This window comes from Phytophthora cinnamomi (genome assembly GCF_018691715.1).
Source record: "Phytophthora cinnamomi strain GKB4 chromosome Unknown Contig92, whole genome shotgun sequence".
Taxonomy (NCBI): domain Eukaryota; phylum Oomycota; class Peronosporomycetes; order Peronosporales; family Peronosporaceae; genus Phytophthora; species Phytophthora cinnamomi.
In genome coordinates this window covers 1500516-1514995 of record NW_027151025.1, presented here as the reverse complement: position 1 = coordinate 1514995, position 14480 = coordinate 1500516, and the positions used below count along the sequence as shown (strand labels likewise).

The window sequence follows — 14480 nt, the reverse complement described above, 5'->3', positions numbered from 1 at the left end:
TTACTTTGTGGAAGAGTGTCAACACAGTCTATTGGTGAATTTCTGGTGATGATGTACGGGACGTCTGCCCCACTATAAAACGTGGAACATTCATTCAGAAGGTTAAGAACACCACACGGAGCATCGAGCGATTTCCTAAAGGAAGATACGTGACTTCATATTACAATCTCTTTGCCACACGATTGAATTCAGATACCCACACTTTGCATCGAATAAAATACCGGTAGGGCCGGCCCCTCCAAAAAAAAAAATTGTGCCCTGATGCAAGATATGCATGCATAGGTCGCTAAGTGCCCATGGGGTCGAGGTAAAAATGTTCGTGCAGCTCGAACATACTTGCGGCGAAGTTGCCGCACGGAGATGGTGGGGGGACGCATGAGAACCCACCACGGCAGTGGCACGGAGCAAGCTTGCTATAGCACCAAATCAAAAGAGATCAATCCCTATTTATTACGGGAAAATTGAAGATGGCGCAAACTTGACTGATTGATTAACTAATTTACCTTCGACGCGGACAAAAGGTTTTAAGCCTCGTTATTCCAGATTTCGACCCTCCTTACCAATCGCAAATCGTGGCCTATGAACCTCTCGGACATTCCGTTTGACGTGCCAGTGATTATCCAGTCGGTACGCAACAGAAGAACCTGTAAAACCCCGTCGGAACCAAGAAGGCTCGCTGCCTCGTGGACAACCGCGATACCTACGAGCAGATGATCTTGCGTCGTCAGCCCAACGACAAGGTTGCGATCCAGTTGGTGCGCAACGGCCGCTTCCTCCAAGTTCGAGCGAATGGTGACTGCGAGTTTGACTCGCAAGAGATAAACGAGCAAGCGCTTTTCTCGTTGGAGACCAACTCGATGTGCTCCATGTATTTTGTCTCGAGCTTCATGGGGAATGTCCTTCACTGTAATAATGAAAACGTCGCTAGGTGCGGAAATACACTCCGCCAAGCCTGGGAGGAATGGAGAATTCTGGAGCCTCGTACTACCAGTCCGGCAACCCAAGTAGTACAATAGCAGATACTCCAGGGAGCGGACCTACTGGCTGAGATCGAAACATTTCCTTCACGATCTTTTTTTCAAGATTGAGAATAGCAAAGGTTTTCTGTTGTCATTTTCAAGTTTCTCCTAAGAGCAAGAAGCACTACACGAGAAGACAATCGTAGGCAGTCGAATCTTTCTTTTTTCCTACTGAAGTTCTTCTCAAGCTCACATCAGACTTGATGGGTTGTGATTGGCTCGTGTCTAGATAGGGCTGGGTGAAAAATAATACAATTCTCCATCCTCCAGCTACTCGCAAACTTTGCCGGACGAGCGCCATGGAGCGTCTGCAGCAGGAACTGGCGGCGCTGCCGGGCCTCGAGCAGTTGGTACAGTCGTCTCCTTCTCTCTCTGCAGTGACGATGAAAAGTGTAGCCATGTCTCTCTGACCTGGTCTGTGCCTCTATCCTATTAGTCGGCGTCGCAGCTGCGCGCTCTGCCGTGGCGCGTGAAGGAGCAGGTGCTGCTGGCGCTCTTCCGAGAGGTCCGTCCGTGCGTTTGTATGGTCTTTTGTATGGAGCCTTCGACCTGTGGAATAAGCCCCCCTGACCAGAGGAGTATGGCCGACGGGTGTGTCGGAATGACTGCAGCAAGCGTCGTCCGCGGCGGTGGCGCAGGAGCTGCAGCGTCGGAGCCGAGACCGGCGACTGGAGCGCAGGGCCGACAAGCTGCTGGGTGACGGGTGCGGGTCGGTTCTTATTGGAGACGGAGCCGGACGCAGCTCTGACGCAGGAGGGGGTGGGTGCTTTCCAGCAGGGATGGCAGGAGGAGGGAGGAGAGCTTCCGAGCAGATTTCATGCGGGCGGCGGCGGCGGAGCTGGCGGTGAGTGGGTGACGGTCACGTTGAGGGGGTGACGACGGGGGTCTCACACATTGGGGTGGGGTGGGTGTTGGTGTCCCCGTTGGGGGTTGTGAATGGCAGCGACTGGGGGCGCCGGCGCTGGTCTCGTGGCAGAAGCTGCTGTTCGACCGCGAGTGCTGCGCGCAGGCGTTCCGGCTGCTGCTGACGCGGATCAAGTCGTCCAGGAGGAGTGCGGCCGCGGGGGTCGTCACCACCAACAGCTCGTCGCTGCTGGCGGCCAGGTTCGCTGCGGGGGGAGCGTCGAGACAGGGTGGGGCAGGTCGAAGCTCTAGGGGCAACAACGACGAGAGCGACGAGGACGACGACGGGGAGGATGCTGGAGAGGGCGACGGCAGCAGGGTGGGTGACGACGAGTCGTACGCTCAGTCGGAAGGACGCACGAGGTTCCCTCCGTTGAAGCCAAGTCGAGGCTCGCTCGGTCGTGTGTGTGCTGCTCGGAGGAAAGAGAGCGGCCTTGCGTCCCGTTCGACTGCGGTAGGGAAGGTGGACTGGAACTTCGACACTTCTGTCGAGACGTCTCCGGAGGCAGACGACAGCGATGAGGTCGGTGGACGAGCGTCGACTGAGAAACTGGCCCAGTCGAGTCGAACCACCAGCCGCCACAGGGGACCTGGCATCTCGATCGAGCGGACGGTGCCCGCCAAACAACCGTCGTACTTCGCCTCCAAGTTCAAGAAGAACCAAGTGCAGGCGCTGCAGGAGGAGAATGCGGCGCTGACGAGCGAGAACGCCAAGTTGCGGGAGGAGATCGAGCAGTTGGAGACGTTGAATGCGGTGCTGCAGAACGACAAGCCCAACAACAGCCAACTCGACGACCATGAGGACTCGATGGAGTTCGCACAGCGCCGGATGAGGCTGCTCCAGGCGCAAAACTTGCAGCTTCGGCGTCAAACCAGCCTTCTGCAAGATGCGATGCAGGCCCAAGCGAACGCTGAAACGAATCTACTGTCGGCACTGAACCACTGGCGAGGCGTGATCGATGCTGGACGAGAAGAAGCCAAAGCCGCGGGGGCCGATGAGAATGCGGCCGAGGCACCTGCCAAACCCGAGCAAACTGGTGTTCAACGACAGCCCATCAAGTGGATGCTTGCTATTCCAGAGAAGCTCATGGATGAGCTCCAGCGTGTGGAGGGACAGATCCGAGGCGCTGCCAATGCCGCAAACGCCTGTTACGAGACGAAGCTTCGTGTGAGCAAGTTGTCGGCGTCATTCTTACGTGACAATGATACTACGATCAAGCTCAGTGAGATCTACGGCCGAGAACCGTCCAGTCTGGCCCACCTCCGCATCGACAGGGTGAAGCAACTCGAAGAAGCGCTGGCGATTGTTGCTGGAGAACTAGTCCAGTTAAGTGCACAAGTCCTGGAACGCCTCGCCCCGACGGTCTCAACCACCGATCCAGTTCGCTCACATGCCTATGAGCTAAGCAGAAGCGTGCGAGAATTGCTGCTCGAAGTCGGTGCTTTCGGTGCTGTTGTCTGCACACCATCGGCGACTGTACCGGGTTCACGAGGCACAACTGCAACAATAGACGCTGAGTGCATTACAGCAGTCGATGTTATGAAAGCACTGTCGTCAACGTCTGGAGTGGCAAGGGGTCCGAGCGGGACTAAGGAACGCGAGAAGCAAGCAAAGGTGATGCTGAAGCAGCTCCATGCCAGATATACAGCTATGGACAACAACGCGGTGGTCTGCCGCAGAGAAGCGGAGTACTGGCGGACGGCGTGGCAAACTCAAGACGACTTGATCAGACGGTTGGCCAGGCGTGTCCGTCACCTTGGCCAGACGAAGGTGGAGTGGTGCCAGCACTACCTGTTGGCTCCGATGACCAACTTGGCCGAAGTGTTCGCGTCTTTCCAGCAGTCCTACGACGAGAACAGCACGCGACAGAATCCATACCTGCCGCTGCTGGTGGAGACACTCAGTATGGAGCACCCGATGCTGCAGGACGCGTTGCACCAGTGGCAAGAGTATACAAGCAGCGTTCAACTGAAGGTGGATGAATTAGTGGCAGACTACGAGGACAATCGACTTGTTCTCGCGTCGTCTGCAGCTTCACAGAGATTCCGTCCAGACACACCAGTCCCTGAGTACAACGAAGACACGCTCCCTAGTGACAGCGAGCAAGTTCGTCTCCACTAAATGCAAGGCTGCTCTGTGGCCGCGGAGCCCCACGCTTTAGGCCTGTTAGCTGAACCGACGAACGCCGATGGCGAGGCCGAAGCTATCCACTGCTCGATAGTATAGCCATCACGACTGCTGAACACGTACCCGACTCGGATCACAAGGATCGCCATTATGGACTATGATGTCCATGACGAGAATGAAAAGCAGGAAGCTTTCTACGCGGTTGACAATGAGCTGTGTGTATAGCTGGATCAAGACAAGATAGTGGCGCTGTCTCGGAGAGAGACGAAGGAAAGGGATGATGATGCAAAGTTATCGTTCTTTTATCGCCAGGATCTGGCTCGGGGGCGTACGAATACGCGTTCAAGAGCGTCGTGGTAGCGTCATTGGGGCGATTTCATTCTGGTTGCATCGGATATTGACACGTCGTACGCGAACCCGTTGACAGCGATGATTATGAGCAGCAGTGTGTTCCGACTCATGGCTCGTGAAGCTGCAAAGCGGTTGTGTGGAGGACGGGTTGCATTCACTCATGACGGCGGACGCGCGGAAACGCATCTGGCCGTCTCGTGATTGATGAAATGCTGGTTGTTCACGGGGTAGTGAGTGAAGCATACCAAGAACTTCAAAAACTTCAGAAGGTGGTGAACAGCGTGGTTGTATCAGATGACTTCGCTGAGCTTATTTACGCGAGACTGTCGTGCGCATTCCGAAAAGCACCGGTAAAGGGCCGTAAGGACACACGGCCGTTTCCGCGGACGAAAAATCGCTTCCCCATACATCGTACTAACCCCGTCAAGTCAAGACATGTGGATAAAACGCTTGATCATTGCAGTGGCTTTCAGCAGCGCTTTCGTCAGCGGCCAGAGTACACTGACAACAGTGACGGTGTACGGCGATGGCTCGTGTACGGCACCCGCGAGCTCGGTGCGCATGTGGCGAGGCCTGGTCTGCGTGCCCCAGAAAAACCGCCGTCACCCCGTGTGTAAACCCGATGGGTCGGGCTTCTCCGTATCAGACTGCGTGGACTACCACACGGCACTGGACACCGCCTTTTATTCGTCTCGGAGTGGCGTGCAGCCCTACTTTGTTGTGTCAAAATATGACTCAGGCGGCAGGGACTGCGGAGGCGACGACGCGCTGGATGAAGTCGAAGCATACAGTCTGAATGGCGTGAATGGTGGGGACGGGAGATGCCACATGAATCGGCTGGGTACAGCGGCCTGGATCGTCACACTTGACCACTCCATGCTGACATACACCGTCTACAGTGATCCGTACTGCAAGGAGGTGTCGCGGAAGACGCGTGTGCCGTGGTCGGAGATCATGGGAAACAAGGGAACCAACTGCGTGGACGGAACAACAACAATCGATGTAAGAGGGTCCGGCACAACAGACGCGATGGCAGTCGCAGTCTTCGATGAACGCTCTTGCTCGGGGACGCCCGTGAAGCTCACATTTACTCGTGGGTTCGACTGTATTGGCGGGTTTCAGGACCTCGCGAAGTCGGAGTGTGGGCGCGACGGCTCGTCACTCTACTCCGTGTCAAGGTGTACGAGTGACGACTACTCTGCTTATGCGATGGACAAGTTCGGCAACTACACACCGTATTTGATCATGGAGGAATGGGACAGCTACGACTGCAAGGGGGATCCGAACGTGACAGTATACACTGCGGATGGCTCGTGCCACTCGAATACCGACGACAAGACCAGCTTCAAGGTCACGCTCAATGCGGATAGCTCGGCGGAGGTCACTACTTACATCGACCAGCACTGTGGCTTAATGGATTGGAACATGCTTGTGGACAAGCGACAGCTCTTATCGCATACGTGTTTTGGGAGCTGCCGTTGCGACAACAAGTGCGGGTGCTCGGTGGCTTTTTCGGTTAGCGGACTGGGCGGTCCACCATCTACAGACGCGGCGACGACGTTGACGGCGGTGACGGTGTACGGCGATGACTCGTGTACGGCACCCGCGAGCTCGGTGCGCATGTGGCGAGGCCTGGTCTGCGTGCCCCAGAAAAACCGCCGTCACCCCGTGTGTAAACCCGATGGGTCGGGCTTCTCCGTATCAGACTGCGTGGACTACCACACGGCACTGGACACCGCCTTTTATTCGTCTCGGAGTGGCGTGCAGCCCTACTTTGTTGTGTCAAAATATGACTCAGGCGGCAGGGACTGCGGAGGCGACGACGCGCTGGATGAAGTCGAAGCATACAGTCTGAATGGCGTGAATGGTGGGGACGGGAGATGCCACATGAATCGGCTGGGTACAGCGGCCTGGATCGTCACACTTGACCACTCCATGCTGACATACACCGTCTACAGTGATCCGTACTGCAAGGAGGTGTCGCGGAAGACGCGTGTGCCGTGGTCGGAGATCATGGGAAACAAGGGAACCAACTGCGTGGACGGAACAACAACAATCGATGTAAGAGGGTCCGGCACAACAGACGCGATGGCAGTCGCAGTCTTCGATGAACGCTCTTGCTCGGGGACGCCCGTGAAGCTCACATTTACTCGTGGGTTCGACTGTATTGGCGGGTTTCAGGACCTCGCGAAGTCGGAGTGTGGGCGCGACGGCTCGTCACTCTACTCCGTGTCAAGGTGTACGAGTGACGACTACTCTGCTTATGCGATGGACAAGTTCGGCAACTACACACCGTATTTGATCATGGAGGAATGGGACAGCTACGACTGCAAGGGGGGATCCGAACGTGACAGTATACACTGCGGATGGCTCGTGCCACTCGAATACCGACGACAAGACCAGCTTCAAGGTCACGCTCAATGCGGATAGCTCGGCGGAGGTCACTACTTACATCGACCAGCACTGTGGCTTAATGGATTGGAACATGCTTGTGGACAAGCGACAGCTCTTATCGCATACGTGTTTTGGGAGCTGCCGTTGCGACAACAAGTGCGGGTGCTCGGTGGCTTTTTCGGTTAGCGGACTGGGCGGTCCACCATCTACAGACGCGGCGACGACGTTGACGGCGGTGACGGTGTACGGCGATGACTCGTGTACGGCACCCGCGAGCTCGGTGCGCATGTGGCGAGGCCTGGTCTGCGTGCCCCAGAAAAACCGCCGTCACCCCGTGTGTAAACCCGATGGGTCGGGCTTCTCCGTATCAGACTGCGTGGACTACCACACGGCACTGGACACCGCCTTTTATTCGTCTCGGAGTGGCGTGCAGCCCTACTTTGTTGTGTCAAAATATGACTCAGGCGGCAGGGACTGCGGAGGCGACGACGCGCTGGATGAAGTCGAAGCATACAGTCTGAATGGCGTGAATGGTGGGGACGGGAGATGCCACATGAATCGGCTGGGTACAGCGGCCTGGATCGTCACACTTGACCACTCCATGCTGACATACACCGTCTACAGTGATCCGTACTGCAAGGAGGTGTCGCGGAAGACGCGTGTGCCGTGGTCGGAGATCATGGGAAACAAGGGAACCAACTGCGTGGACGGAACAACAACAATCGATGTAAGAGGGTCCGGCACAACAGACGCGATGGCAGTCGCAGTCTTCGATGAACGCTCTTGCTCGGGGACGCCCGTGAAGCTCACATTTACTCGTGGGTTCGACTGTATTGGCGGGTTTCAGGACCTCGCGAAGTCGGAGTGTGGGCGCGACGGCTCGTCACTCTACTCCGTGTCAAGGTGTACGAGTGACGACTACTCTGCTTATGCGATGGACAAGTTCGGCAACTACACACCGTATTTGATCATGGAGGAATGGGACAGCTACGACTGCAAGGGGGGATCCGAACGTGACAGTATACACTGCGGATGGCTCGTGCCACTCGAATACCGACGACAAGACCAGCTTCAAGGTCACGCTCAATGCGGATAGCTCGGCGGAGGTCACTACTTACATCGACCAGCACTGTGGCTTAATGGATTGGAACATGCTTGTGGACAAGCGACAGCTCTTATCGCATACGTGTTTTGGGAGCTGCCGTTGCGACAACAAGTGCGGGTGCTCGGTGGCTTTTTCGGTTGGCGGACTGGGCGGTCCACCATCTACAGACGCGGCGACGACGTTGACGGCGGTGACGGTGTACGGCGATGACTCGTGTACGGCACCCGCGAGCTCGGTGCGCATGTGGCGAGGCCTGGTCTGCGTGCCCCAGAAAACCGCCGTCACCCCGTGTGTAAACCCGATGGGTCGGGCTTCTCCGTATCAGACTGCGTGGACTACCACACGGCACTGGACACCGCCTTTTATTCGTCTCGGAGTGGCGTGCAGCCCTACTTTGTTGTGTCAAAATATGACTCAGGCGGCAGGGACTGCGGAGGCGACGACGCGCTGGATGAAGTCGAAGCATACAGTCTGAATGGCGTGAATGGTGGGGACGGGAGATGCCACATGAATCGGCTGGGTACAGCGGCCTGGATCGTCACACTTGACCACTCCATGCTGACATACACCGTCTACAGTGATCCGTACTGCAAGGAGGTGTCGCGGAAGACGCGTGTGCCGTGGTCGGAGATCATGGGAAACAAGGGAACCAACTGCGTGGACGGAACAACAACAATCGATGTAAGAGGGACCGGCACAACAGACGCGATGGTAGTCGCAGTCTTCGACGAACGCTCTTGCTCGGGGAGGCCCGTGAAGCTCACATTTACTCGTGGGTTCGACTGTATTGGCGGGTTTCAGGACCTCGCGAAGTCGGAGTGTGGGCGCGACGGCTCGTCACTCTACTCCGTGTCAAGGTGCACGAGTGACGACTACTCTGCTTATGCGATGAACAAGTTCGGCAATTACACACCGTATTTGATCATGGAGGAATGGGACAGCTCCGACTGCAAGGGGAAAGCGAACGTGACAGTATACACTGCGGATGGCTCGTGCCACTCGAATACCGACGACAAGACCAGCTTCAAGGTCACGCTCAATGCGGATAGCTCGGCGGAGGTCACTACTTACACCGACCAGCACTGTGGCACTAGGGATTGGAACATGGTTGTGGGCAAGCGACAGCTCTTATCGCATACGTGTTTTGGGAGCTGCCGTTGCGACAGCAAGTATGGGTGCTCGGTGGCTTTTTCGGTTGGCGGTCTGGGCGGTCCACCATCTACAGACGCGGCGACGACGTTGACGGCGTTGACGGTGTACGGCGATGGCTCGTGTACGGCACCCGCGAGCTCGGTGCGCATGTGGCGAGGCCTGGTCAGAAAAACCGCCGTCACCCCGTGTGTAAACCCGATGGGTCGGGCTTCTCCGTATCAGACTGCGTGGACTACCACACGGCACTGGACACCGCCTTTTATTCGTCTCGGAGTGGCGTGCAGCCCTACTTTGTTGTGTCAAAATATGACTCAGGCGGCAGGGACTGCGGAGGCGACGACGCGCTGGATGAAGTCGAAGCATACAGTCTGAATGGCGTGAATGGTGGGGACGGGAGATGCCACATGAATCGGCTGGGTACAGCGGCCTGGATCGTCACACTTGACCACTCCATGCTGACATACACCGTCTACAGTGATCCGTACTGCAAGGAGGTGTCGCGGAAGACGCGTGTGCCGTGGTCGGAGATCATGGGAAACAAGGGAACCAACTGCGTGGACGGAACAACAACAATCGATGTAAGAGGGTCCGGCACAACAGACGCGATGGCAGTCGCAGTCTTCGATGAACGCTCTTGCTCGGGGAGGCCCGTGAAGCTCAGATTTACTCGTGGGTTCGACTGTATTGGCGGGTTTCAGGACCTCGCGAAGTCGGAGTGTGGGCGCGACGGCTCGTCACTCTACTCCGTGTCAAGGTGCACGAGTGACAACTACTCTGCTTATGCGATGGACAAGTTCGGCAACTACACACCGTATTTGATCATGGAGGAATGGGACAGCTACGACTGCAAGGGGGATCCGAACGTGACAGTATACACTGCGGATGGCTCGTGCCACTCGAATACCGACGACAAGACCAGCTTCAAGGTCACGCTCAATGCGGATAGCTCGGCGGAGGTCACTATTTACACCGACCAGCACTGTGGCACTAGGGATTGGAACATGGTTGTGGGCAAGCGGCAGCTCTTATCGCATACGTGTTTTGGGGGCTACCGTTGCGACAGCAAGTATGGGTGCTCGTTGGCCTTCTCGGTCGGCGGTCTGGGCGGTCCACCATCTACAGACGCGGCGACGACGTTGACGGCGTTGACGGTGTACGGCGATGGCTCGTGTACGGCACCCGCGAGCTCTGTGCGCATGTGGCGAGGCCTGGTCTGCGTGCCCGAGAAAAACCGCCGGCACCCCGTGTGCAAACCCGATGGGTCGGGCTTCTCCGTGTCAGACTGCGTGGACTACCACACGGCACTGGACACCGCTTTTTATTCGTTTCGTCGGAGTGGCATGCAGCCCTACTTTGTCGTATCAAAATATGACTCAGCCGACGGGCGCTGCGGAGGTGACGACGCGCTGGATGAAGTCGAAGCCTACAGTCTGAATGGTGTGAATGGTGGGGACGGGAAATGCCACATGAATCGGCTGGGTACAGCGGCCTGGATCGTCACACTTGACCACTCCATGCTGACATACACCGCCTACAGCGACCCGTACTGTAAGGAGGTGTCGTGGAATACGCATGTACCGTGGTCGGAGATCATGGGAAACACGGGGACCAACTGCGTGAACGGAACAAGAATCGATGTAAGAGGGACCGGCACAACAGACGCGATGGCAGTCGCAGTCTTCGATGAACGCTCTTGCTCGGGGAGGCCCGTGAAGCTCAGATTTACTCGTGGGTTCGACTGTATTAGCGGGTTTCAGGACCTCGCGAAGTCGGAGTGTGGGCGCGACGGCTCGTCACTCTACTCCGTGTCAAGGTGCACGAGTGACGACTACTCTGCTTATGCGATGAACAAGTTCGGCAATTACACACCGTATTTGATCATGGAGGAATGGGACAGCTCCGACTGCAAGGGGAAAGCGAACGTGACAGTATACACTGCGGATGGCTCGTGCCACTCGAATACCGACGACAAGACCAGCTTCAAGGTCACGCTCAATGCGGATAGCTCGGCGGAGGTCACTACTTACATCGACCAGCACTGTGGCTTAATGGATTGGAACATGCTTGTGGACAAGCGACAGCTCTTATCGCATACGTGTTTTGGGAGCTGCCGTTGCGACAACAAGTGCGGGTGCTCGGTGGCTTTTTCGGTTAGCGGACTGGGCGGTCCACCATCTACAGACGCGGCGACGACGTTGACGGCGGTGACGGTGTACGGCGATGACTCGTGTACGGCACCCGCGAGCTCGGTGCGCATGTGGCGAGGCCTGGTCTGCGTGCCCCAGAAAAACCGCCGTCACCCCGTGTGTAAACCCGATGGGTCGGGCTTCTCCGTATCAGACTGCGTGGACTACCACACGGCACTGGACACCGCCTTTTATTCGTCTCGGAGTGGCGTGCAGCCCTACTTTGTTGTGTCAAAATATGACTCAGGCGGCAGGGACTGCGGAGGCGACGACGCGCTGGATGAAGTCGAAGCATACAGTCTGAATGGCGTGAATGGTGGGGACGGGAGATGCCACATGAATCGGCTGGGTACAGCGGCCTGGATCGTCACACTTGACCACTCCATGCTGACATACACCGTCTACAGTGATCCGTACTGCAAGGAGGTGTCGCGGAAGACGCGTGTGCCGTGGTCGGAGATCATGGGAAACAAGGGAACCAACTGCGTGGACGGAACAACAACAATCGATGTAAGAGGGTCCGGCACAACAGACGCGATGGCAGTCGCAGTCTTCGATGAACGCTCTTGCTCGGGGACGCCCGTGAAGCTCACATTTACTCGTGGGTTCGACTGTATTGGCGGGTTTCAGGACCTCGCGAAGTCGGAGTGTGGGCGCGACGGCTCGTCACTCTACTCCGTGTCAAGGTGTACGAGTGACGACTACTCTGCTTATGCGATGGACAAGTTCGGCAACTACACACCGTATTTGATCATGGAGGAATGGGACAGCTACGACTGCAAGGGGGATCCGAACGTGACAGTATACACTGCGGATGGCTCGTGCCACTCGAATACCGACGACAAGACCAGCTTCAAGGTCACGCTCAATGCGGATAGCTCGGCGGAGGTCACTACTTACATCGACCAGCACTGTGGCTTAATGGATTGGAACATGCTTGTGGACAAGCGACAGCTCTTATCGCATACGTGTTTTGGGAGCTGCCGTTGCGACAACAAGTGCGGGTGCTCGGTGGCATTCATGGTTGGTGGCTTGGAGAAGCTTCCTATTTCGAGAGAGACGTCAGCATCTGAGGCATTTGATGTAACAGTAAAGGCATGTACCGAAGCTCTGATACAGCCGGTAAACGATCAGTCTTGCGGGACGTCTGGAGCTCCAACTTGCGCGAAAATATTTGCGGGAGGTACAAAAGTTTATGAATACCACGATTGCATCGGCGAAGTTATGGCGCTGCAGTAGACTACAATACCTGCATACACACAGATTTACTTGATAATATATTTTGCTGCCGATTCACCTGAAGCTATATATTATACTTCGAAGTATACAGTGGTAAGCAAATGTGCACTTTGCCATGCTGCCCACCACACTCAGCGGAGCGTTCATCCTGCACCCTGGTAGCCGATGCTGCTCCTTACGCTGCTTGATTACCCCCGATCATGGTTGTTGTATAATGTGCAGGTTTGTGCCGTACACTAGCGCCATTACAGCCCGAGCTCTTTCCACCGACAAATTCATTTTTTACCAACTTGAGAAGTATCTGGTCTGTTGAGCTGTGCCACATAGGGGCTTCACATTTTGGCAACTGTCTCGCTTGAGTTTTCAGCTTCCAAGAGATTCAAGACGAACTGCCTACGCGCGGTCGAATCGAAAAGAGCGGCTGTGGCTAAATCATCGAGGAATAATGTGGCAGGTAGAACAGGATATATCCTTTGTCCGTCTTATCAAAATTAGTAGTAACCTGCTTATTTAGGTCGTCCCACGATGCTCCCAAACAGCTTTTGCCGCGGCAACTATTGAACACTACCATCCCAGTTGGAGTTGAGAATGGCTCCAACTACGTAGCGTTTTTCTCGTATTTAAACCGTGTCCTCCATGGAGCAGCTCCAGATATGAAAACCTCTATCACTCCCCCTCCACCGTCAGCTCCATTTAAGAAATTGATTCCTTCATGACATCGTCTTTACGTCAGTCGTCATTAAGAGCAGCGGTGTGTTCAGTGGAAGCACATGTATATCGAGACGCTCGAGACATGTTGACGAGTCGTCGCAAAAAGAGGAATGACTTGGGCGGCGTGTTCATCTGTCAATTGGTCATTCATCTTCCTAAAGCATCTTTCGTAAAAGTAAGTTTTGGTCAACGCAAGTCGGTCAAGATGACCAATTGTTGTTCTAGGACAGTTCTCGCCAGACTCGAGTAAGACTCTTGCGCCCTACGCCTTGTCAACTGGGACGGCGAACGCGGACGGCGAGCTGGACGCCGCCGCTGGTGGCGCGTCGAACAGCCGCGTCACGATCTGGTCGATCTCGTCCGGCGACTTGCCGCACTTGACGAGCTCCAGGACGAAGTCCTGGCGCTCCTTCCCGACCAGAAGCTCACGCCGATCCGGGGTCGCCTGCACTTGGGGCGTGGGCGCAGCGCCCACGGAGCGGGGCTCCAGGACGCGCCACTTCTCCCACAGCTGGCGGTTGCCGTTCGCGCACTTGGCGACGCACTTGTCGTCGCACTGCAGCGCGTTCCCCGTGTGGCACGACACGAAGAAGAGCGCGCAGCTGGCGTCACTCTCCATAGTGAAGAGCTCCCAGTCGCCCGGCGCTTTCGCGTCGAACACGCACTCGCCCGAGGCGCGCACCTGCAGGAAGCGGCCGTTGCGCGCGCAGTGGATGGCCACTTTGTCGTCGCGCACACGGCGTAGAACGAGCTGCTCGTACACGTCGCGGCTGTCGTCCACGCAGCGCGCCGACTTGGCGCCGAGCGGGTTCTGCAGGTTCTTGCGCTGGTAGAGCGACTGCAGGATGATAGGCACGTCGAACGGGATCTCGGACAGGTCCATGGCGGCTGGCGTGGTAGTGACGAGGAAAAGCGTAGTGCTCCTGGCCCGAGACGCTTGAATTGTGGAAGACCTATTCAAGATCGTTCGCAGGGATGAAGTGGTAGTAATTGCGCTGATACTACTGGACGTGACTAATATAGTATTGTCGTTAGTATGAGATTTTCAACTCCGTGTAATGTGGTCGGTTAAGTACGAGCTGGGCGAGTGTGGGTTTTCGAACCGAGCCAGCACGCAATCTCGACCATTCGCAGATTGGCACGCCAGAGCTCAGAGCTCCAACGACCAGACCAAGAAGCAAAGAACATCGACCGAGCCCAGGGCTCCACGAAGATGCAGCCAGGCTGCCAGTGAATTTTTTTTCTTCATTCTTCTCGTCTTCACGAGACTTGATTAGCGGCTCAAGTAGAAG

The 14480-nt window shown here is 56.2% G+C and overlaps 4 protein-coding genes across 4 annotated transcripts; 3 read left to right on the top strand and 1 right to left on the bottom strand.

The window, feature by feature from the left end:
* Nucleotides 1-1318: 1318 nt before the first annotated feature.
* Nucleotides 1319-4044, top strand: IUM83_02968 (Serine hydroxymethyltransferase; the record flags this gene model as incomplete). Its single annotated transcript, XM_067926935.1, has 6 exons — nt 1319-1369; nt 1456-1524; nt 1631-1722; nt 1794-1863; nt 1963-3361; nt 3434-4044. The coding sequence occupies 6 exons, from the start codon at nt 1319-1321 to the stop codon at nt 4042-4044; spliced, it is 2292 nt and encodes a 763-aa protein (XP_067784070.1).
* Nucleotides 4045-4962: 918 nt separating this feature from the next.
* Nucleotides 4963-6831, top strand: IUM83_02967 (uncharacterized protein; the record flags this gene model as incomplete). The annotated part of the gene is made up of 1 exon (XM_067926934.1): nt 4963-6831. The coding sequence occupies one exon, from the start codon at nt 4963-4965 to the stop codon at nt 6829-6831; it is 1869 nt and encodes a 622-aa protein (XP_067784074.1).
* A 250-nt stretch (nt 6832-7081) lies between these two features.
* Nucleotides 7082-12311, top strand: IUM83_02966 (uncharacterized protein; the record flags this gene model as incomplete). Its single annotated transcript, XM_067926933.1, has 4 exons — nt 7082-7808; nt 8226-9173; nt 9275-12208; nt 12280-12311. 4 exons carry the CDS (start codon nt 7082-7084, stop codon nt 12309-12311), a joined length of 4641 nt encoding a protein of 1546 aa, XP_067784075.1.
* Nucleotides 12312-13450: 1139 nt separating this feature from the next.
* IUM83_02965 (Phosphatidate cytidylyltransferase) lies at nt 13451-14071 on the bottom strand (the record flags this gene model as incomplete). Its single annotated transcript, XM_067926932.1, has 1 exon — nt 13451-14071. One exon carries the CDS (start codon nt 14069-14071, stop codon nt 13451-13453), a length of 621 nt encoding a protein of 206 aa, XP_067784076.1.
* Between the last annotated feature and the right edge of the window lie 409 nt (nt 14072-14480).